Source organism: Lepus europaeus, chromosome 16 (assembly GCF_033115175.1).
Source record: "Lepus europaeus isolate LE1 chromosome 16, mLepTim1.pri, whole genome shotgun sequence".
NCBI classification, from domain to species: Eukaryota; Metazoa; Chordata; class Mammalia; order Lagomorpha; family Leporidae; genus Lepus; species Lepus europaeus.
In genome coordinates, this window is record NC_084842.1 from 57605511 (window position 1) to 57629515 (window position 24005).

Sequence of the window (24005 nt, forward strand, 5' to 3'; positions counted from 1 at the left end):
GGAGTTGGGCCAGTCTGAAGCCAGGAACCAGCTTAATCCAGGTATCCCACATGGGTGGAGGGGCCCAAGCACTTGGGCCATCTTCCACTGCTTTCTCAGGCCATTAGCAGGGAGCTGGGTCGGAAGTGGAATAGCTAGGACTTGAACCAGCGTCCATGTGGGATGCATGCACCACAAGCAGAGGCTTAACCTACTATGTCACTGCACCGGCCCCTGAATTCTACCTTTTGGAATGCAGCTATGCTCACACTATACCACCAAGGCACGCAAATTCTCCCTTTTGTCTCCATACCCTATGAATCTGTCAAAAGTTTGTTTACTTTTTAGTATCAAAGGACCTACAATACAGTTTGATTTCTAGTTAGCATGATCCAATGACAAGATATTTTTAAAAACAAGAAGCCTTAAAAGACTTAGCTTCTAGTCCTAGATAAATATTCTTTGTCACATAAGCACTTATGTAATTATGTTCTTATTTATTAAATGAAATTTCTACCATCTACTTTAACCAAATGTTGTTTGATCCTCAAATTATATAGTGGCTGAATGTCAAACACAATTGCAAAGTACCAAAATATGAATTCATTTAACCTATAGTTGTTTCACCAATATTAAGTAACAAGAATACCCTGATAGACTATAGACTGGTAAAGGTTTTAAAAGTACAATTCATATAGAGTTATTACTTTACAAAAAATAATAATAAATTCAAACTTAATTTATTTGAAAGGCAGAGAGAGAGAGATCTTCCATTTGCTAGCTCACTCCCCAAATGCCTGCAACAGCCAGTGCTGGGTCCAGCCAAAGCCAGGAGTTCAATCCAGGTCTCCTACATGGGTAACAGGGAAACAAGTACATGAGGCCATCACCTGCTGCTTCCCATGGTGAACATCAGCAGGAAGGTGGACTTGGAAGCAAAGCCAGGACTCAAACCCAGACCCTGCCATATGGGATGCAGGCATCAAAACTGACATCCTAACCACTGTGCTAAACTCCTGCCCCTCAAACATTCTTAATATCTGTAAACTCTGGTAGAGCAATAATCACCAAATAAATAAATATTTGTACGTACTTTTACATCCCATTTTTGTGAAAAGCTTCTTTAGGTCAGGATCCTTAGCATGTGATCGTACTCCACACACAAATATTTTTGAAGTATTATTATGTGTTAAGATTGACATATGGGCAACTGTGTACCATGAACCTGTGTTGACCATTAGGATATCATCCTCCATGTTTAGTAAAGCCTTTACAGAATGAACAGCAAGACTTCGAGATTTGTCCTAGGAGATAACGGTATGATTAGAACTCTCAAAGGGAATAACTAGAAACATAAATCAAGTACTTTTTCCTTTAGAGAAAAGGAAGTACTTGGTAGGAATCTTGAAGAGATATCCAGTCCATTTTGGTTTAAAACATCTTAATGTCTAAATAAAAAGTTGACAGAGACACATTTAAAACAAAGAGCTTAACCTTGGATAGCATAAATTATGCTATCACTCAATTTATAGAATGATAAAGCAATGCCGAAATCTCTAAAATATGACAAATAGATTAATGATGTCTTGTCTTAACTCCCAACCTCATCCTTCATGAAAACCCACTTAGCTGCCTATTGCCATTTTTTCTTCTTCATTACACTGTCATCTAAATCGCTGCTGGTTCACAGAGATTAAAATTGAGGTGTCTGGGAGGCATGGAAAGGGGTGTTTGACAGACTGGGCTTCTACAGTGATCTGACAGAGTAAGAGAGCTTGATGCTCACGACTCTGAGGGGAGGAAAGGATAAACCTTAGAACACTAAGGCAAGAACTAGAATCTAAGGATTGAAAAATCCAATTTTTGTACGTTTAATTGTTCCTTCTATTGGAATCACGTTATTTCTCACATTCATTGCCTGTATCAGTAGCCACTACTCACCTCCTACAAATCAAAACCAGAAGACTGTATTAAAGAGGCTATGAGAAAGTGTACACACTGCCTTTTCATGTGTAGCATGGCACTACTGTCTTCCCTGAAAATGGAAGGAAGAAATGGTTTCACTGGACCTTCTCATGAATCTTCCCTTAGGGGCCAGCAATATAAATGTTCCCAGCTATGGACTTCGGGGAAAATGTATCCTTTATAACCCCACCGAAGACAGCGATGCCAAGGGAGGAACAGAAGCACTGAGTGTGGAGATGTCAGTTTTATTCAAGGTGACCATCAGTCCTTATAAACTGCTCTAATCCCTAAAACCTGTAAACAATGTTAGGTTTTCATTTAGGTAAAGGAACTCTTTGGCTAAATAGGATTCTTGAGAATCACAAGGAAAGTAAATATTAGTTTACCTGAAAAATAAGTTTATAATCTTTGAAGAGATCTATATTTACAAGATCTTTTTTAAGATGAGAAGGAAAAATTAAGACATCATAGCAATGTTGGTCCACGGCAAAGACTTTATCATCAATGTGCAATATGGATTTGACTTTACGATAACCTTTTATCTTCAAATTATTATAAACTTCTTCAGGGCTGTAAATATACAACATTAGGTTGTAATCACAAATATAATACATTAAAGTGTGCTGAACACTAACACTTTTTCCTGAAACAAAGAAAAATATTACTGTATCTAGTGGAACCCACAATTGTAGCCAACAGTAAGTTAAAAGATAATTAGAGACAGAAAAGTTAGTATATTTATGTAACAGCCTTTGGTAATTTGGCAATAAAATACGGAACTATGATTCCTTAATCACTCCCCCAGATGTGTCCCCCAACTCTTTAAAAGATGATATTTCTTGTCACAATGTTTTAAAGGGATGGAGACGTGAAATATGAACAAAGAGTTTGATTAAAGCTCTTCCCCTGCAGGCAGGCAGGCATCCGCCTGGTGGTGAAGAGGCCTGCAGCCCATGCAGGAACAACCAGGACCTACGTCTGCCTCCAGCTCCTGATTCCAGCTCCTGCTAATGCAGACCTGGGAGGCACAGAGGATGGCTCAGGTCACTGGGTTCCTGCCATCCACATGAGAGCCTGGGATTCAGTTCCCAGCTCCTGACTTTGGCCTGGGCCTGTTGCAGGCATTTAGGGAGGGAACTGGTGGATGGGAGCTCTCTCTGTCATTCTGTGTGTCTGTCTCTCTGCCTCTCAAATATATTTTTTTAAAAAAACCTCTTACCTGATTTTACAAGTATTTATCCAAGCATAGAGTGGCAGCGTGGAGGCCCGCAGCTCCTGCTTCCTGACTGTCTCTGGCAGAATGTGGTAAATGGAAAGGGCGTCATGCTTGATTCTACATCGTGCCAGCGCTGCAGCCAACTTTGTCTTAAAACTAGAGAGAGAATCCATTCTTCACGACTACTGCACTTGAGACAAGACTACCAGTTTCTACTAGACACTTTTACAAGTTACATGAACAATTTTAACCCATTTTTCTATAACTCCATTTGAAATTTTTGCAGTGTAAAATCACATTTGAAAATAGCACTCCAATAATTCTGATTCCCTTGTATTGTTGTGGTTGCTCTATATAGTTGCATGATCTGTTCAGATGTTTATGTCAAGTACTGGCTGAAAGGGAAATTTTATTTAGGGAAAAGCTGTAGGACTTAGAGTCAGACACACTTGAAGTTAATTCAGGTTCTATCATGTAAGAGCCACATGGGCTCAGCAATGTGAGTCTCCTCTCAGCCTCAGCTTTCTCGTGTGTGACAGGCAGTCAATGTAACTTGTCATTTGTGTAGTAAATAGCAATTATGTGTACGAAATGCTTAGCACAGGGCCTGGCACACAGCAGGCACTCGTTATGTGCTACTCATTATTATCATAGATGGCAACAGCATATACCATCTTGATTAGATTAAGGAGCTTCCATGGATCAGAAACAGTCCTCCCCTGTGTTGAATATTCCCTTCCTCAAAGTTCCAAATCACAGACAAGAAGAATAAGAAGCAGTTAGTATTATCGAGAATGTATAATGATTTCAATTGATCTCATAGCTCAGATTTTTATCCAGTGAGAATACAGGATTTATTCATGGCATGTTCACAGTAGGAACCTATTGGAATATACCTCAAGTATAACCTGGAGTGAAGAATGGGGAAGAGACTACACAACACAGTGAGTCAAGTGCAACCTGAGCTCTGGTTGGTGTGTGGTACAGACAGGAGAGGACATTCTCAGGGAATCAGTGGCAAGCCTGCGTGAACTGTTTAAAGAACAGCGGAGGCAGGATAGGGGTAGCAAACAAGAACGGCAGTGAAACACCACTTTCTTCATCCTACACCTGCAGTCTCCCTAGTTACAGTTTCTTATCCATTCAACATCATGAGAACACTCGCCCAAAAAACATTTCTGTGAGAATATGTATGCATGTATGAGAGAAAGACAGATGTTATAGGAACACTTGGCACTTGGGTAGGAGACGGAAGGGTTATTAAACCCCAATAAGCCTTTTAGGACTGTGGAAAAAAAAGACTAGATTTGTTTAGTTCTATCTCTAAATGTAACAGAACTACAGCAGGGGATGCTAAAAAATAATAGTACAGTAATGCACATCAAAGAATACATTAATATACACGGATGAGTTACTGTTCTATGTTACACACTGTGAGATGTTTGAGTACACAACATTTTTAATTAAATAGTACTTCAAAATTCCTACTTAGTTAAAATTTACCATAATAAATTCCATTGGCTGCATTATTCAATCATTAAATATGGATATGAAGCCTAGAAAAATATAAGTGAATACAACATGGGGGAGTGAAGAGAGATTTTCCAAAATTTCCATACTGTAAATATTTTGGATTGTGCATTTTAGTGAAATTTGTTCCCACAAAAAAAAAAAATTCAAGTACATAGGCTATTTAAAATACTTTAATACAACCAATATGAGACTAAGGACAAATACCAAATGCAAACGCTATCAGGATAACCAGATAAATCCTTCTGTAAATGAAGAATCCTGTAGGAACTAGCACCATGGTGCAGCAGGTTAACCCGCAGCTTGCACCGCTCCCACATCAGAGCAGCGGCTTCAGTCCTGGCTGCTCTGCTTCTGACCCAGCTTCCTGGCATTGCTTGATGCCCCAAGTACTCGGGCCCCTACCACCCCTATGGGAGTCTGGATGAAGTTTCTGGGTCCTGGCGTCAGCCTGGCCCATCCTTGGCCACTGTATTCATAATTTGAGAAGTAAACCAATGAATGAAACTTATCTTTTTTTTCTTTTTCTTCCTCTGTCACTCTTCAAATAAATAAATAAATCTTTCAAAAAAAAAAAGTGCCCTGTGGTTACTAAAAACCTTGTTTCATAGCTGCATGATGAAAACAGGGGCAGAGTGGCCTCTCCCAGTGCTCCCGATCCAGACGTCTTTCTGCGAGAGGCTGAGCTACCCCCAGAGCGCTGCCCAATTATGTCTTTCACCAGCGTCTCTGCTGCACATACAGACAGATCTTCCTTTCTGATTGTTGGATTATAATTCTGTAATCCCTCAGCCTAAATCTGAGAAGAAATCCATTAGCCACAGGGCAGCATCTAAATTCTTTATCATGATAAACTAGGCTATTAATAGTTTCACCTTAACCAACTCGTCTTGCCTTAGTTCCTACCAGTCCCATCCACAAATCAACCTCGTCACACACTGAACTATCTGTTCCCATGCCACATCCCTAGCTTCTCTCTTCCATATTCTCCCTCTCTTGCCAGTATGGCTTGGACTTTGCAATCAGATTCCCTGGGTTCAAGTTCTAGTTCCACCAGTGACCAGCTATGGAACTTTAGGCAAGATACCGGGATTAGTCTTTAATAATTATGAGAGTAATTCAAAAAGTTTGTGTAAAATGGAATTAAAAGCTAAGTTTCTCCTAGGACAGAAAAACCGTGAAATCTATACATATGGATTTCAAAAATTTTTATACCAAAGTAAACTTATTTTTAAATCCATTTTCATGAACTTTTTAAAGTATCCTTATAGGATCAAACTTATATAGCTGTTGCAAAGATACTTATAAAAATATTTAATGTCAAACTAGTCAAGGAAAGGCTACTATGTTTCTTTGACTACTAGTAACTAAATACTGTGATCAGGCTGGGACTATGAAGATTAAAAGCTAATTTCTATCCCTAGGTACTTTTGATTTGGTGGTAAAAGAGACACATAAGTGATGATAGCATGCTATGATGAGTGCTGTAAGATACTAAAAGGTAAAGAAGCAGCAGCCCAAGGGGACTTCTAGGAGGAGAAACTTGAGCTGACTGTTAAAGGAGGAGCAAGAATTTTCCAGACCACGAGAGACAAGATACAAACAGCATGAGTTTTCAACCACAAAGGGAGAAGACACACAGAGGGCAGAACACAGTGGAAACAGCAAAGCAGATTTTCTGAGCAGACAGTGGTGAGAAATCCAAAGCTCAAATCACAAGAACTCTTAAACCATGCATGGAATGTTGGAATTTTATGTCGGGGTTTTCTTTTTTCCTACAAGAAACAGAAGGCCATTTAAGGGTAGAAAATTCTCAATAAATTCAGGGAATGAATGTTTGCATTCTCAATGCCTGCCCCTTACTATACATTCCAGGTACTGTTTTAGCCTCCAGAAAGAAAGGCACAAGGCAAAGGAAGAAGCTGTCCACAAAGTTCAGAGCTGCAGGAGGAGCCAATGTCGTCAAATGTCTACTCCTGATAAGGAAAGGCCGGCTGCCAGGATGGCACACGGCAGAGGCACTGCGGTGGGGGCCAGGGAATGTTTCCCAGGAGGTACAGTTCTGCTAAAGCATAAGGGCAGGGGCAGAAGTCAGCCAGGAGCAAGGGAGGGATGTGAGGAGAACAGCTGCCCATTGCTCCAAGTGGAGGCAGGATCAGAGATGTGAGCATCAGCCAATTCTGGAATATGTGCCTGAGAGCCATGCAGTTCTCATAGCAGACTCGTGGGCACAGAAAATAAAAACAGAAATCTGGGTCATCCCAAGCTTATGGAAGAGGCATTCTGATCAAGTCCACCAGCTCTGAGACTGGGTCACCAAAAGACTTACCCTCAGAAATCAGATTAGAAAGGAACAACTGCCCATCACGGGGCCTGAAGCCCAGCTTCTAATAATTTGATCCCTCAATAGGGCTCTTAGTGTCCCAGGTCTTGCTGCTGGCTGCCAGAAGCAGAGTATATACTCTCTTTGAAGGAAGACCATATCTGAAGCCTAAGTGAAATACATTTGTATCATATATAATATCAAATTATACCTAGCATCATGTGTCATAGAGAATTTACTTGCCCCAAAGCCATTCCCAAAGCTTACATTTATAGCAGAAATCTATAAATGCACCTCCCCTCTTCTGAACAATGTTCCTCTCCTTCTTCCACTCTTAGCATTCTGTCGAAGAGTTTCCCTAACTGCCAGTCTCCTTGGCCACAGCTGGTTGACTGAGGTAAGGCTGCACACGTGGCCCGAGCCAGGACCGAGTGAATTTTTGGAGACAGCATGAGTAAAGCAGTTCTTCCAGTGGTTGGTCCTGTGACATATAAAGCTCCTGAGTTGCCGGCAACCAAGCTCTCCACCCTAGGATCACAGAATGATAAGAGAATGGAGCCAAAGCACACAGAGCAGCAGACCGGGGCTGGAGACATCCCAGTGACACTGCGCCACAGGTTCTAACCAGCAGAGGCACAGCTGCTTCTCAGCCCTTCCCGCCGTCTCACGTGGCATACTTTCTCTCTTTTGCCTAATCCGCAGTTGCAAAAAGGAATCTGTTCATTTTTTATTGAAATGGGTTTTAGTATTTTTTGACTTTAAAATGTTCACAATTGTTTAACAATGAACAAAAGAATTCAATTTTTGAGCACCATTACTAATGCCTAACACATAAGGACTGCAGTTCTCTCTTGAGCTAAACTGAACATTTTCTTAACGCCAAAAAATCCAATTTGGTAAGCTATTTGAATTTCCCAGAAAAATATAAAATCAGGCTTCATACTGACACTTGTTTCAGACACTTCACTAGGTAAGTGACAAAGGCAAAGTTTCCAAAGAAGGGGTGGAGAGACAGTGACAGATGCGAACCCACAGGCACGTGTTCCAGGAGCATCTTTGGCAAGTAGGGGACTCTGGAGTATTACTGGGAATGAGAACTGCAGAGGAAAACCATGTATCTGAGCAGACGTGACGATTTTTTCTTGAGTCAGCAGACTGCCATTTTCTACTTCCTACACTGCAGTATGGAAAGTACCTCTAGGCATAAAGCCAGAACTATTCTAGGGTCAACTCCTTTGTTTCCATTCTCTCAGGGATCAAGTTTCTGTGCTGCTTCTTGTCTATCGTCCAAAACCTCTCCTTCGGGTATTTTGTCCGGTTTTCTAGTTGTGTAGAGGAGGAGGAGAAGGCTGATCCAAGGTATTCTACCATGACCATGTAATTGCACTTTTAAAAATATCACTCTACCAGCTGTATGGAATGGATCACAGAAAAGGACTTATTGGCAGGGAAACCAATGCAGAAGTTATCACAGGAGTCCAAGTGATATATTATAGTGGCATGGATTTGGATGGTAGCAATGGAAATAGAGAGTAGGTGGATTCGACTTTTTTTTTTTTTTTTTTTTTTTTTTTTTTTTTTTACTTTTTGACAGGCAGAGTGGCTAGTGAGAGTAGTGAGAGAGAGAGGCAGAGAGAAAGGTCTTCCTTTTGCCATTGGTTCACCCTCCAATGGCCGCCGCAGCTGGCGCGCTGCGGCCGGCATACCCCACTGTTCCGAAGGCAGGAGCCAGTTGCTTATCCTGGTCTCCCATGCGGTGCAGGACCCAACCACTTGGGCCATCCTCCACTGCACTCCTGGGCCACAGCAGAGAGCTGGCCTGGAAGAGTGGCAACCGGGACAGAATCCGGCGCCCCAACCGGGACTAGAACCCGGTGTGCCGGCGCCACTAGGTGGAGGATTAGCCTGTTGAGCCATGGCGCTGGCCGGATTCAGCATTTTTTTAAATTGAGGCTACAGGACTTGATGCACTAGACACAGGATGGGCACGGGGAGGCGAGGGAAGGAGAACTGTGCAGATGATGGCGCCTTCGTTACCACATGGAAGACTTAAGAGTGACTGGTTTTGGGAGGCAGTGGTTTGGGAGTGACTGGTTAGGAAGACGGACTCACTAGGTCCTTTTCCCCTTCCACTTCTCTCATCTTCCACTGCCTATTCCCAATTCCTACTTCACAAAAGCCCAACTAATTATTCAGCAGACGTAGTCTTGGGCCGGCAGGAAGGCCTGGGCAATGAGAAGAAGTTGTAGTCTCTCTTTTAAACCGAGTCATATAGTATTAAAAAGACAGTTGCATTGCATATAAGGATTGAGCTCTTAAAGCATTTGCCTTTGTGAAAAATACAGCAGATGCCATCTTGGATTATATCTCTGAAGCTCTGAAGAAAAAGAAGATACAGATTGGTACGTAGAGATACAAGAGTGATAAAACACAAGATCTGCGAGAGGGGCAACAACACAAGTCCAACGCAATGTTCGTAAGGAAGAAATCATTCTCATTCAATTCCTTTCTCATGATTTCTTCCTCTATCACTTCTTAAATTAGCCAGTAGACACATACTAAGGTACGCTTTGACCTTACAGAGATTCTACTTCTCTAGGAACAGGGCCCACCCTCAAGCCCCAGATCATCTATAGAGGTTGGCTTCAGCAGCCTGGTTTGCAGGTTAGAATCCCACTCCACTGGCTCAGGGAACTGGCCCAGGGGAATGCACACAGGCCACACTGAGCCAGACACATTCCCTCTCATGGGGATTTAGAACTGGCATGTCAGGTTGGGCCAAGTGAAGAAGCCAGCATACAGCTGCAACACACAAGCTTAGGCACTGGGGTACAACAAGTGGGATTTTCTTCTCGTAGACCAGAGAAACAGAGAAGGCAAACATGTGGAGAAAAAGAACATGAAGCCAATTCCAAGATGAAGACGTACAGAGATAAAGTCCTAACACCTTTCTAGCTGCTGACCCCATCCTCGCCCTGAGCCCTTCAGTTGCACGAGCCATGCCAGTCTTCATGCGGACATGTTCCACTTTTGCTCAGCTAACTGAACATGGCTTCTCTTACTTGAAAGCTTGACACTTGATTAAAGCACTGTGGCTTTATCTTCGTGTGCATGTTTTCTCAGTACTTCTCTGCTATTCTTTTCTTTCTTTTTTTTTTTTTTTGTTATTAACAGTTTAATGTGGATAAAATGGTGAATACTAACTTTATTTATTTTTTTTCTGGCCACTAAATACAGACATGTTGTCAGTTGAGTATAATATGACTAGGTATAATGTGACATTTGGGAATATGATTTGCATTAAATTAACTTGTATCCACTGTCAAAGGAACACATACAAATGGCCAACAGTCACATGGAAAAGTGCTTAACATCACTAATCATCAGGGAAATGCATATCAAAACCATCATGAGCTACTGTCTCACTCCAGTTAGATTGGCTTTTATCAAAAAGACAAAAGACTTGGCCAGCGCCATGGCTCACTAGGCTAATCCTCCGCCTGCGGCGCTGGCACCCCAGATTCTAGTCCCAGTTGGGGTGCCAGATTCTGTCCCGGTTGCTCCTCTTCCAGTCCAGCTCCCTGCTGTGGTCCGGGGAAGGCAGGGGAGGATGGCCCAAGTGCTTGGGCCCCTGCACCTGCATGGGAGACCAGGAGGAAGCACCTGGCTCCTGGCTTCAGATCGGCGCAGTGCGCCGGCCATAGTGGCCATTTTGGTGGTGAACCAACAGAAAGAAGACCTTTCTCTCTCTGTCTCTCTCTCTCACTGTCTAACTCTGCTTGTCAAAAAAATTAAAAATAAAAAAAATAAAAGACAAAAGACAAGTGCTGGCAAGGATGTGGAGAAAAGTGAATACCTGCAAACTGTTTGTGGGAATCTAAGTTAGTCCAACCACTGCAGAAAACACAGAGAGGTCCTCAACAAGCTAAAAATACTACTACTATATGATCCAGCAATCCCACTACTGGGTATGTATCCAAGGGGAATGAAATCAATCTGTCAAAGCGACATCTGCTATCCCAAGTTATTTACCAGGTAAGATCTTCCTACCGGATCACTGTTGTTGCTACATTGTGGTTTCCATTAAAGTTCCAACGTAAGAACAAATGCTATCACTGCCAGTGTCTTAATCTATTGCTATAACAGAGCATCTGAGGCTGAGTACTTTATAAACCACAGAAATTTCCTTCTCACAGTCCCGGAAGCTGGGACGCCCACAATCAAGGCACCCGGAGCTTGTGAGCCCTTTCTGGCAGCAGAAGGTGGCAGAATGGAAGGCAGGAGTGCCAGCCAACCCCACTCGCACAAAGCCTTTTGACAGTGGTGTTGTCTAGTGGGGAGGGCACAGCCCTCGGCTCCCAGACTCCTCCCAACTCTGTCACACTGGAGATTGACTTTCCAATACCTGGATTCTGGGGGACACATTCAAATCATGGCAAACAGTAACACTTAACTTTTCTTGAACGTTAACTGCACATTTGATTTTTAAACTGAGTATTTTATATGCATTAATTCGTTTTCCCACCCACCCTCTGAGGTCAGTACTTCTTACTGTCCTCACAGTAGGCTCCTGCTAATATTTAGGATAAAGAGAAAAAATTAAAAGAAGTAAATTCATCCTTAAGGAAGTCAAACTTTTTTTGTTTGGTAAAAACGTGGGTTCCTGTCCACTGTTGGGATTCTCTCACTTGATATATGTTAGATTTTTTTTTATAACAGTTGTAAATAAACCTATGTAAATAAGTAACAGCTGTTTCACATGATGTTTAATTTATGTATATGCTGAAATTATTAGGAATTTAGTATTTTCTACATTTTCACACACTGCATCTTGCAATTCAAGCTTTCAAAAACAATTTGATTTTTAAGCAGAATAGTTAACCTGTTCAAGACTGTTTGTAAAGTAGCTCAATAAATTTAAGCACTTTTCTATTTCTTCTCCACAACTTTTTCACATTTATATACACATTATACTATATACAAATTTACCAATGAAAAACTAAACCAGTGTTGATTTCGTATAAAATGTCCTTTTCATTTTGAAAAATTACCTGTTAAGAAGGTTCTCTACTTCTTGAACTTCCGATAAAGACTCCTCGTTATCAGAAAGGACACGAGTTTGAAATTTTCTATCTTGGAAATCATACAGCATCACAATAATAAGACTGTTCAAGTGATCTGGCTACCAAGGGGAAACACATAAAGAAAGATATACAAACATATCTACCAGCAATAGTTCACATTCCATTACTTTTCATAACAGATCAGGAAATAAATTGTTTTTACATAGTCTGGTTGGGATTGATGATAAGGAGTTCTTCAAAATAGAAAAAAAATCCAATAAAAACATGTTCATGAAATTGAAAGGACGGGTCAATATTAGAAGTAGAAAATATTCTGAAGAAATCTTGGTATTAAGCAAACCAGTTATTATTTAAATCTGAAGGCATTTTAATAGTTTCAAAAACTAGTCACTAGACAAGCTACTTCTAAAAGTTGTGTACTTACTATTGTGGTACTTGGAAGGATATAGCTGTCTATTAACATAGTTTCCAAAATGTCTTGATCTGCAAACCAAAGGAAATGCTTGTTACTCAAACACCAAGGCTGAAAATGAAAACTTTGAATCAAAAAACACTCTAAATAATGCCATTAATAACTTTCACTTTCATATCTAACATAAATCACAATTCTTGATAAAGACTTAAACTCAGTGGCACGATGAAATATATATAATCTTTATGAATCCTGGACCCTTAACACCCAGCTCCACATGGATATAGTGAAAGCATCACCTGAATAATGCAGTAGTCATAAAGATTCCAACAACATATGAAAGAGGCTCTAATTAATAATGTAGAGCAACCCTTCTCAAATCCTTTTTATGTATTGCTGAAGTTGGTTTTACTTAGGATTTTTATTTTATGTTCATGTCTATGAGGGGTGTTGGTCTATACCCTTCTTTTCTCGTAATATCCTCATCAGTGTTGGCATCAGGGTTATGCCAGCATTATTAAGTGAGGGGAGGTGTCTCCTCTTCCTATCTTCTCTCAAAAAGTTTGTGTTGGATTGCTATTATTTCTTAAATATTTAATAGAGCTCACCCTAGTAAGGACACTGTTGAGATGGCATTTAACCTAAGACCCAAAGACAAGGAGTTAGTCATGGAAATACCTGGGAAGGGAACAACATTCCAGGCAGAGGTTCGATAGCTACAAAGGCATGAGGCAGAAATAAGCAGACATATTTAAAGCCTACACCAGGTTCATGAATGCTGTTTTTGTTACTACAACTGTTTAAACTACCAATACATGGTATAACAAATGCTTCAATCAAGTAATCGGAAAACTAAGTTTAGTTTCAGTATTCAACATTTATGGAAAATCTACATGCAAGGTACACATTGAATTTAATTTTTATTTGGGATGTGGGAGAACTAGAAAGAAGACTAATCGGGAGCACACACTCCAGTTTTCACAGGAAGTCCTTCTAAGGACATTACTCAGTGTAGCCACCAGTTATAGCTCTACTGTACAGGTGATGGCCCCACTGCACTTATAAGGAAAATTAAGTTCAGAGTTTTATACTGTTAGTACTTGCAAATTCTTATCTACTTCAAAGGTTCTCAGCATAAATTCCAATTTTTGTCACAGAAAATACAGTTACCATCAGGACAGCATGCAGAATGTGGAGCAATGGTGGTGCTAGATGCCTAAGAAATATGTAAGTGTAACAGAGACAAAATGAATGAAAACGTGATTTTGCCAACATGTATTTTTTCCCCTAGGGCTGCTGTCAAAGCCATTACTGCCCCTGGGCTGCCTTTGATACTGTGCAGAGTGCATTCCCTCTGTGTAGCAATAATTTACATCACTTTCTGAGACAGTGATATCAATGTTAATAATAACTGTAGGCTGGGATGGGCATTTAGCCTGGTGGTTAAGATGCCAGTTAAGATGTTGTGTCCTGTATCACAGTGCCTGGGTTAGAATCCCAGCTGTGGCTTCTGATTCCAGCTTCCTGCTAATGTGGACCCTGGGAGGCAATGGTGATGGCACAAGTAGTTGGGTTCCTGAAACTTCCATGGAGATCTATACTGAGTTCCTCTTTCCCAGCTTCCACCCCCCCTGACTGTTGCAGGCATTTGAGGAGTGAACTAGCACATGGGAGCTCTGTTCTCTGCTTCTCAAATAAACAAAAAACTGCTGGAGCTAGGCCTATCCAAAGCCAGGAGCTTCTTCTGGGTCTCCCACACAGGTGCAGTGGTCCAAGCACTTGGGCTATTTTCTACTGCTTTCTCAGGCCACAGCAGAAAGCTAGATGAGAAGAGGAGCAGCTAGAACACAAATGGCAACCATATGGGATGCCAGTGACCTGGCCCACTATGCCACAGTGCCAAACCTATAGTGAGTTATTTGAATGATGAAATGGGAACAAGGAACTAGGGCATCACTCTAGCTCCCCTTCTCCTGGCCAGCTGGCCTGCAGGAAGCTGTGTGGGTTCCTGGCTGCTGTTTGCCTTATACCTCAGTGTGAGGTGCCAGCTGTGCCACGGATGTGAGGGGTAAAGTATCTGCAAGTCCCCACCCCCACCCTCAAACCACAGTCCCCAAACATTTCTTTCTCCCTCTCCATTGGGGTCCAAATTAAGGTGTAAGGAGAGGATTATTAATTGACCCCCTAAGACTCACAACGTGCCTCTAGTCATCCATCCCATGCTGAAGCACAGACGGAAGACGTTGCTTCGCTCCCTCCCCACAGGTTCTCCCTCCCTCTTCATAGTCCCCTTCACACGCAGGCCCTGGAGAGCCTTCTTTTCAAGAGCGCTAAGCCCTCCTGTAATTAAAAGCATTCAGATAAATGGGGGGGGGGGGGCACTTGACAAAATTCAGGTGGACAGCCACTAACACTTTTAAAAAATATCTGAGAGAGGCCGGTGCCACGGCTCACTAGGCTAATCCTCTGCCTGCGGCGCCAGTACACCGGGTTCTAGTCCTGGTCGGGGCGCTGGATTCTGTCCCAGTTGTCCCTCTTCCAGTTCAGCTCTCTGCTGTGGCCCGGGAGTGCAGTGGAGGATGGCCCAAGTCCTTGGGCCCTGCACTGCATGGGAGACCAGGAGAAGCACCTGGCTCCTGGCTTTGGATCAGCGCAGTGCGCCGGCTGCAGCGGCCACTGGAGGGTGAACCAATGGTAAAGGAAGACCTTTCTCTCTGTCTCTCTCTCTCTCACTGTCCACTCTGCCTGTCAAAAAAAATAAATAAATCTGAGAGAAGTAGATAGCAAGGGAAAGAAGCTGGCATCATCAAATACAAAGTCATCATGCAGTTTTCGAAATACCACTGGAGCTCTCTGTGCTACTGCAGTCTCTCAAGATGGCACCACAGAAAGACAAAACGCCTATGAAGTCAACCTGAAGGTTTAATTTGGACGTTACTCATCCTGTGGAAGATGGAATTTTGGATTCAGGAAATTGGTGCCTTTGCTAGGGAATATCTAGGGTTTTCTTCCCTGATTTGCATTCTTTCTGCTTTAAAATAGGGAGAATTTCTCCGGGAGAAGGTTAAAGTCAGTGCAAGAAGGGAAATCTTGGAAATGTTGTTCACATTGAATGAAAAAGAATAAAATCACAGTTGTTTCTGAGACACAGCTCTCTAAAAGGCGTTCGACATACCTTACCAAGAAGTATCTTAAGAAGAACAGTCTGCATGATTGGCTTCGTGTGTTGCATCTGACAAGGAGACTTGGGAACTTCGTTACTTCCAGATCAGACAAAATTAAGATGGATCAGGGTCTGAGGATAGGTCCAGCCTCCCCTTAGAGACTTTCCTTAACTCGTGAAGTACTCACAAGAAAGAAACGTCCAGAAAGGGGTTTTTCATTACTGGTCAATTAAAAAATTGTATTCTTAAAAAAAAAAAATACACCTAGAGGTGGGTTGTTATTCTGCTATCCTTTCAACCAGATGGACTTCCTCTTCTCTTTTATCCTTTCTGCTGGGTTCTTTTTTGTTCCTGTTTATTATTTATATTTATTTGAAAGGCAGAGAGAAAGAGAGTGAGAGAAAATCTATCTACTGGTTCACTCCCCAAATGCCTTTAATGGCTAGGACTGGGGACTAGGCTGAAGTCAGGTCTCCCACATGGTTGGCAGGCACCCAAGTGCTTTTTTTTTTTTTTAAAGATTTATTTATTTATTTTAAAGGCAGAGTTACAGAGAGACATGGAGAGACAGAGAGAGATCTTCTGTCTGCTAGTTCACTCCCCAAATTGCCATGACAGCCTGGGCTGAGCAGGCTGAAGCCAGGAGCCAGGAACTCCATCCAGGTAATAAGTTCAAATTATAAGATGGTATTATATTGTTTACATGTTTAAAATATTCTAAGAATACTATCGTTATTGTCTCCATCACCTTCTGCCTTCCAGAGTACACACTGGCAAGCTGGAAATGCAACCAGGACTCAAACCCCAGGATATGGGATTGCAGGTGTCGCAAGAAGCGTCTTAACTGCTCTGCCAAACACAGGCCCCTCTGCTGGGTTCTCAGGTCCATCATTGACCCTCTTCTTGAGCTTCCCCCATTTTTTTTTCTATTGGCAAGATGAGAACCTTCCATTTCAAAGGGTTGGTATATCAAATAATATAGCTACTGAAATTTAAGGTACTTTTATTGTCACTCAAGAGAATTGCTTTAACTTCTTAGGTGACAACCAGAGCATAACAGGTTATTGATCTAGCTTATTTTCCTAATAAATCACCATGCAGTCAAGACCTAACTTAGGGCCGGTGCCATGGCTCACTAGGCTAATCCTCCGCCTTGCGGTGCTGGCACACAGGGTTCTAGTCCTGGTCGAGGCACCGGATTCTGTCCCGGTTGCCCCTCCTCCAGGCCAGCTCTCTGCTGTGGCCCTGGAAGGCAGTGGAGGATGGCCCATGTGCTTGGACCCTGCACCCCATGGGAGACCAGGAGAAGCACCTGGCTCCTGCCATCGGATCAGCGTGGTGCGCTAGCCGCAGCGTGCCAGCCACGGCAGCCAATGGAGGGTGAACCAACGGCAAAAAGAAGACCTTTCTCTCTGTCTCTCTCTCTCTGTCCACTCTGCCTGTAAAAAAAAAAAAAAAAAAAACCTAACTCAGAAGGTCTGGGCAGTCCAACAGGGCACGCAGTCCAACAGGGCACTCTAGAGAAGGGTTTGGGTCTTGCTGGTTCCCAGGGGATGAGCGCTAAGCCCTTGCAATATCCTACAGTGTCTTTGTATACCTGGAGCCTTGTGCCACACAGTGTCAGCTTGACCTCTGGAGAACCTGGAGAGTGAGTAGCTAAGGTTGGCCATGTAGCAGCTGCTTCCTATCTAGAGGCTGACCCTCAATAAAAATCAAGACAGGTATGTTTCAGCTTCCCCAGTTGGTAATAGCTCATTTGCAAAAGCAAGCACTGACAATCAGACTCCACTGGGAAGCAAGTATGTGGTCTCTCCTGGCCTCAGCACCATGCATCTTTACTTGCTGCTGATTGTATCCTGTATCCTTTTGCTGTTATAAACTGTAGCCATGAATATACCAGCTCTGCTGGCTTCTATAGTCCTGGCCTATTGCTGGACCCAAGGGTGGTCTTAGGAATTCCTGACTACAATTACTAATTGCCAAAACCTATAACCAAACCATATGTTTGATTATAGGTTTCGGAATTAGTCATTATGAGATTCTAAATTGACCAGATTAATGCTATGGTCAGTTCCTGGGAGTGAAATTTCACCAAATACTATATATACTTGGAGCTGTTGGAGAAAGAATTAAGCCAGGAAACAGATCGACAATTTCAGGGACATCTTTTTGAGTTTTTTCATTAGTCTTATTCGGTGTTTATCTGTTGTTCATTTATTTAGGAAATCACTTTTGCCAGTTTTTCTTTAATATCTGTCTTCTTCTAAACACACAGAGATCTTTACAAAGATAAAGTATCAGCTTGCATTCTACGACTTTGAAAGAAGTCAAGCTTAGGAAGAACAGGCTTCTCTTCATTAGTAATTCTACCTTATTTGGCAGAAATTGGCCTTGGGGTTACTTGGTAAAGCGGGACGGTGGCCGTTTTCATTTCAAAACAGACAGAGCCCTTTAACTTTAACTTTTTTTTTTTTTTTTTTTTTTTTTTTTGGACAAGGCAGAGTTAGTGAGAGAGACAGACAGAAAGGTCTTCCTTTTTTCCGTTGGTTCACCCCCCAAGTGGCCACTTCGGCCTGCCAGCCGGCGACTACACCAGGAGCCAGGTGCCTCCTCCCGGTCTCCCAAGCGGGTGCAGGGCCCAACGACCTGGGCCATCCTCCACTGCACTCCTGGGCCACAGCAGAATCCAGTGCCCCAACTGGGACTAGAACCCGGGGTGCCGGCGCCACAGGTGGAGGATTAGCCTAGTGAGCCGTGGCGCCAGCCGAGCCCTTTAATTAAGAGGTTTTTTCTGTTATTTTCTTCTTCCTAAAAATATATGGTAACGTGATCTTATTATCTGTTCACAAACTCCCGAACAAAAGGGACCACTACCAAGTCCTACTTAGTTCGTACAGTGCCTGTACACTTTTATTTCTTACAGAACCTTAGGGAAGAAGGCCCAAGTTCCCTCTTCTGAACCATGATTCCATGAACCTAAAATATAGAGGCCAGATGCACATTTACAAAATAGCACGTGTGAAAGTACTGTGAAGCATACAGGAGACAAGTGTGAAATGCACAGGGGCCTCTAATGTTTTAACAGCAAAACATCAAGCTCTTAATTATCTTAGAAAACCCATTTCATTTAGGGATTCTGATTTTATTTTATTTAAAGATTGTATTATTAGAATATTTTAAACACGTAAACAACAAATACCATCTTATAATTTAAACCTACAAAAATGAGTGTTTCAAGCACATTTGTAGAGGCCTCTGACAGTGATCTGAGAGGGGTTTCCTGGGCCATTAAAATCCATCAAATTGGGGCCAGATAAGTTTCAATGTTCTATTAAAAAAACAAATTGCCTATGAAAGAATTCTAGCATCAACATTAAACGCTGACTAGTTAGCCCAGGTGCCCAGTCCACAAGGGGAAAGTGTCAAGACGCTCATTCTGCTCACAGTGGGCGACCTGCGGTTACAGGAAGGGAGAGAGAGGGATAAAACAAGATCTGAATGATTACACTGGAGGAAGAAAAACGGTTGCCAGACTTAAGTGAGAAAAAAACAAGGAGATGCAACATAGACACCTGACACCTGTTTTTCTCTATGATGTCCAGGCTTCAGAGCTGAGCTACATCATTTCTACAGACAACCAAAAATATATATCCTGGGGCTGGCACTGTGGTACAGCGGGTTAACGCCCTGGTCTGAGGCGCCGGCATCCCATATGGGCACCAGTTCTAGTCCCGGCTGCTCCTCTTCTGGTCCAGCTCTCTGCTGCGGCCTGGGATAGCAGTGGAAGATGGCCCAAGTCCTTGGGCCCCTGTACCCACGTGGGAGACCTGGAAGAAGCTCCTGGCTCCTGGCTTCAGATCAGCACAGCTCCAGCCGTTGCAGCCGTCTGGGGAGTGAACCAGCGGATGGAAGACCTCTCTGTCTCTACCTCTCTCTGTAACTCTATCTTTCAAATAAATACATATATATATAAGTATATATATATATATATATATATATATATATACATAATGTTCCTGTCTGGACAATCAACAGGACATTTGAATTCAACCGCACAATATTGAACTCTGTCCTCCATGCTAGCCCCTGTGCGTGCACACTAAGGAAACCACGCACATGAGCGCTGCCCTTCTCCAGGGGCCTCTTGACAGCCACATCTCATTTTAGCCCTGCTGCAAACAACTCAACATTTCTGGAACTTCTTTTTGGAACTACACTCAATCAGCTTACAAGGCAGTTTATAGTCAAGGCCTGTAATATAAAAACCAATGTCCCCAGGCCCTCCGACTGCTCTCCAAGAGCAGAAGTGTATAATGACCCACCGATGAGGGAATCAGAAACAGGAGTCTCACTCCCTGGAGGCAAATTACAAAGGGGAAGGCTAAACTCTGGATCCTCAAAGTCAAGGGCTCTGGATGCAACCATCTTAATTGGAGGTGGTTTGACTTCGATACAGGTTTTAAATTTTGCCCCCTTTTTTCTGCCATCTCCATTGCTCACCCCCACCTTCCTTTACTGGTTTTATATTTGTGACAGCTCATAAACCCACATACAGGCTGTAGGCATGGGGAACGGAAAGGCGTAGGAAGGGCGGGGAACACGGTAATGAAATGCTCTGTAGACTTTTGTTCTCCCTACTAATGGCTTCTGTGTTCAGTTTAATAACTGTGCCCTGCAACTACCTAAGGACCAGGCACGTGCTGGGCACCGGGGACTGCCTCTTAAAAACCAGTCCTGGGCGGACCGAGCTAGAGGCTCGGGAACTCCCCTCACTCCTGGAAGTGTGCAATGGACCAAGCACAGGCTAACGCTCCCAGAATCCTCTCCGCAGTATTTGCTCGCAGTGCTGCCCTTCCCAGGCTGCTACTCACACTTCAGGGCGCTGAAGGCCAGCTCGTAGGACAGACGCTGAAAGGACTCCTCCTCGGGCTCAGAGAAGGAGCGCAGGGGTTCATTCCCGTACTTTATTATGACCTTGTCCGGCGACTTTTCCACTCGAATACCCTGGAAAATGTTCGCAGCCGTCACATACACGGAGTCGGGATAGCCAGTCTTTTCGAGAACACCAGCGGAGCTTTTCTCGCCGGAGGCTGCGTGACCCGACAGCGCCGGGGAAGACAGCTGGGAGATGTCCTCGGGGCCCGGGGAGCTCGACAGGTCCAGTCCCCTTGGAGAGTTCAGCATGGCTGCCCCTTGACCGTCGCTCAAGCTCGAATTACAACTCAGATGTTCCGGGAAATGGTTTTCCTCCTACCTTAAGCATCTTCTCTGTGGAAAGAAAAGGTTATTTTGGGTAAATTTCTGCAGCATCCTATGGTGGTGGTGGGGGGCCTTCTAAGCGGTCAAACCACTGCTCTGGAGGCCTGCACCCCGGATTCGAGTGCTTTGTTCCCCTCCTGCCGATGCGCACCCCAGGAAGCAGTGGGTGCTGGGGGCGCGGGGGTTCCTGCCACCCACGTGGGAAAGCCGCGTACAGTTCCTGAGGTCCTGCGCATATGGGAAGTAACACAGCGGATGGAAGAGCTCTATCTTTAAACTTAACAGGAAAAAAAGAAGAAAAAAAAAAAAGGACTTCGGGGTGGCTTTTATTTACTGGCCGCCCTGAGCATCCCACAGTGCGAGCCGGACCAGTCGCCAGGAAACTTGCGCACACGTTACAGCGGGAGGAGGGACGGAGAGGACCTGGGGCTTCTACCTGGAGGGCTCCGGCTGAGCGCCCCGACGGCGCCACCCCCGCCCGCGTCCGAGCGGGCGCCCCTTGCACCGGCTCCCGCGAGTCCGCCCTTACCCCGAGGGCAGATGTTTCCTGGCTTGGGGGACCGAGACCCGGCATCCGCTGGACTCGGGGTACCGAAGGCCGGTGTCGATCACGGGCCCTCAGGCGCCCCGGCTAGCGGGGAGGTGGCGGCGGCCCCCGAAGGCCGTTTGGTTCAAATGCAGCCACTCCCACCGGCCGGGTTCGGGACGGGGCGGGGGTCTGCCTCCGGCGCTCGGCGGGCTCGGGTTCCTTTCTAAAGGCGAGCGACCCCCCCACCGGCCCTGCCTCACCTCACGCGCGCGGCCTTCGCGGAAGCGGCGGCGGAGCCGGGTGAGGGCCGGGTCCGCGGACCGCAGGTGTGGACTCGGGCAGCGCCGGCCTCCCCCAGGCCCGCCGTCGGCCGGTCCAGCGCCCGGGTCTCCATGGCAGCGGGGGCGGGGTGGGGTGGGGTCTGCTCGCACGCGGGCGGTTCCCGCGGGACTTGGTGCCTGCGGCCGGGCGACCCCGACGTCGGCCCTTCCTCGAAGCCCGAGGTCTCCTCGCGCTTGGACCGCGCCGCCCCCCGGTGCTTGGTGCTTGCGCTTGGCTTTGTTCCGAAACGCTTAGAGGTACTTTTACGGGCTTGTGCGGTTCACTTGCTCCCAATTCTGAAATCTTTGTTAGAAGTGCACCTCAAGTGCCTGTTTTAAAAAAATGCAAATTCCTAGAACCCCTCTCCAGTCAGTCCTTGGGGCCCAGGAATTCGCATTTGTTAGCAGGCAACCCAGGTGATTCTATCGCAGCCTAAAGACCACGTTTTGAAAAACTCTGGTATAGTTGAAACACTGCTGGTGCTCAGTCTGTCTCTAACTTGGAAAAGATCTTTACCCTTTCTGGATTTGTTTTCTCAACTATAAAACAGGTAGTTGAACCTTCTGAAGCTTGTATTTGTTAGGTAAATTTAGCCCTTGCCAAAGAAACCCAGAATAACCATTGGCTTCAACAACCAGAAGAGCATTTCTGTCTGAAGTCCTGCTGGTATTGTGGTTCTTCAGGGACTGGACTCCTCCCACTTTGGGTTTCAGCCTGTTGACTGAAAAATCAAACTTGAAGCTTATTCAGCTGATCAGAATGAAGATTTCAATCTGGCAATAATCAGTCAAGTGCCTTCATTGGCTGTTCCACACACCTGAGCTTTGTTGTAGGTTTTATATTTTTCTTCCAGGATGAGGAACTTGCATTGAACGAGGTTTAAAAGCAATACAGACTTATGTGTGGTTATCAATCCGTGGAAATCAAAGAACATCAGGTAAGAGTTAACATACTTGATATTGATTAGGAAGGGGGACACGCTACATTTCCACGTTGGTATCTATAAGCAGGGAGAGACAAACAGTGGGGTTTTTAATCTCTTTTCCTATAATGGCCCTAAGACGTAAAAGCTCATGCTCTCCTAATATGGAGTACATGTTTTCCTTGCCCACCGCTGAGGTCTCTTTCTTCATGGTTGCCATTTGTTGGAGAAGTCATATTGCCTGGGAACCAGCTGCAGGGCATCTTCTAGTTCAGACAGTATCCTGGCTAACTTAGGCCTTGCAGCATTTAAGTCCATATGCCCTGGGCCACTTGTTCTAGTCTGGTGTACCACAGTGTCCATTTCCAGCCAGTGGTTAGAGGGATGAAAGAGAGAGAGAAGCAGGCCTACGCCTTCAAGGCCAGGCTGTAAAGGCTCACACATTGCCTCTGATCACACTCACTGGCATAGAACTTAGTTATATGGCACACCTAGCAGCAAAGGAAGTCTGTAATGTGGCCAGCTGAAAAATGAGAGAACTGTTACTATAGAAGCAGGGGAGAATAGAGCCTGGGGGAGAGTAGCAGTGTGCTGTAGACCTGTGACCCTTCTCCCCCACATACCCACTTCTGTTATCCTGGAATGTAAGATGTTTCCTCTTGAATGTACCCGTTAACATTTTGTTTGTTCATACCTGCACTCATTGATTAATTTTACCAGTATATAATTACATTCTTATGTGCCTGGCACTTGAGTTCATCCCTGGATGTAAAAAATGAATGTATAGAAATGAACAGGATTTCAGGCATGGAAAGTCAAGACACTGGCAAAAAAGATCCTACATGAAGGACCTCTGTGGGTGAGACCCCAGTGGAAAGACGTGGTCATCAAAGAAGGAGGTACTTTTCTCTGAAGGAAGGAGAGAACTTCCACTTTGCTGATAGATAGCCTTGTCTAAATACTGACAGAGTTTGTGGATTCAATAGGTTTCCATAGCCTAGGCAGCTCATGTCAAGAGCCTCGGATGGTCACTGACTTCATATCTAATAGTGTTAATGATTAAATTAACAAACAATGACTCCTGCACTAACTTCCCATGCAGGACCTCTGTCCTCAAAGAGTTGTATTATGAGAGTTAACAGTAAAACTTGTTCTCAAAGATTTATTTCATTTTATAGTGTATTAAGTGGAAGATATTATGTCTCACAAGTTTTAGTTATGCCTAAGTGTCCAACTCCATTGCTTGTTTTCTTAGGTGCTTTAATTAATGATTAAGGAATTTAATTAATTAATAAACCTTG

At 44.0% G+C, this 24005-nt stretch overlaps 1 protein-coding gene and 1 pseudogene across 1 annotated transcript in view; one reads left to right on the plus strand and one right to left on the minus strand.

Annotated features, from left to right (window-relative positions):
• The window catches only part of NSUN7 (NOP2/Sun RNA methyltransferase family member 7), a 37072-nt gene extending 16215 nt beyond the window's left edge, over positions 1 to 20857 (minus strand). The window contains exons 1-6 of the mRNA XM_062213211.1: positions 20545 to 20857; positions 12522 to 12580; positions 12065 to 12195; positions 3164 to 3316; positions 2331 to 2514; positions 1073 to 1283 (exon numbers count right to left, since the gene is read on the minus strand). Of these exons, the coding sequence (XP_062069195.1) occupies positions 1073 to 1283; positions 2331 to 2514; positions 3164 to 3316; positions 12065 to 12195; positions 12522 to 12580; positions 20545 to 20857 (1051 nt within the window). The remainder of the gene's footprint in view (positions 1 to 1072; positions 1284 to 2330; positions 2515 to 3163; positions 3317 to 12064; positions 12196 to 12521; positions 12581 to 20544) is intronic.
• On the plus strand, positions 15386 to 15851 carry LOC133775453 (ribosomal protein eL22-like 1; annotated as a pseudogene).
• Positions 20858 to 24005: the final 3148 nt, after the last annotated feature.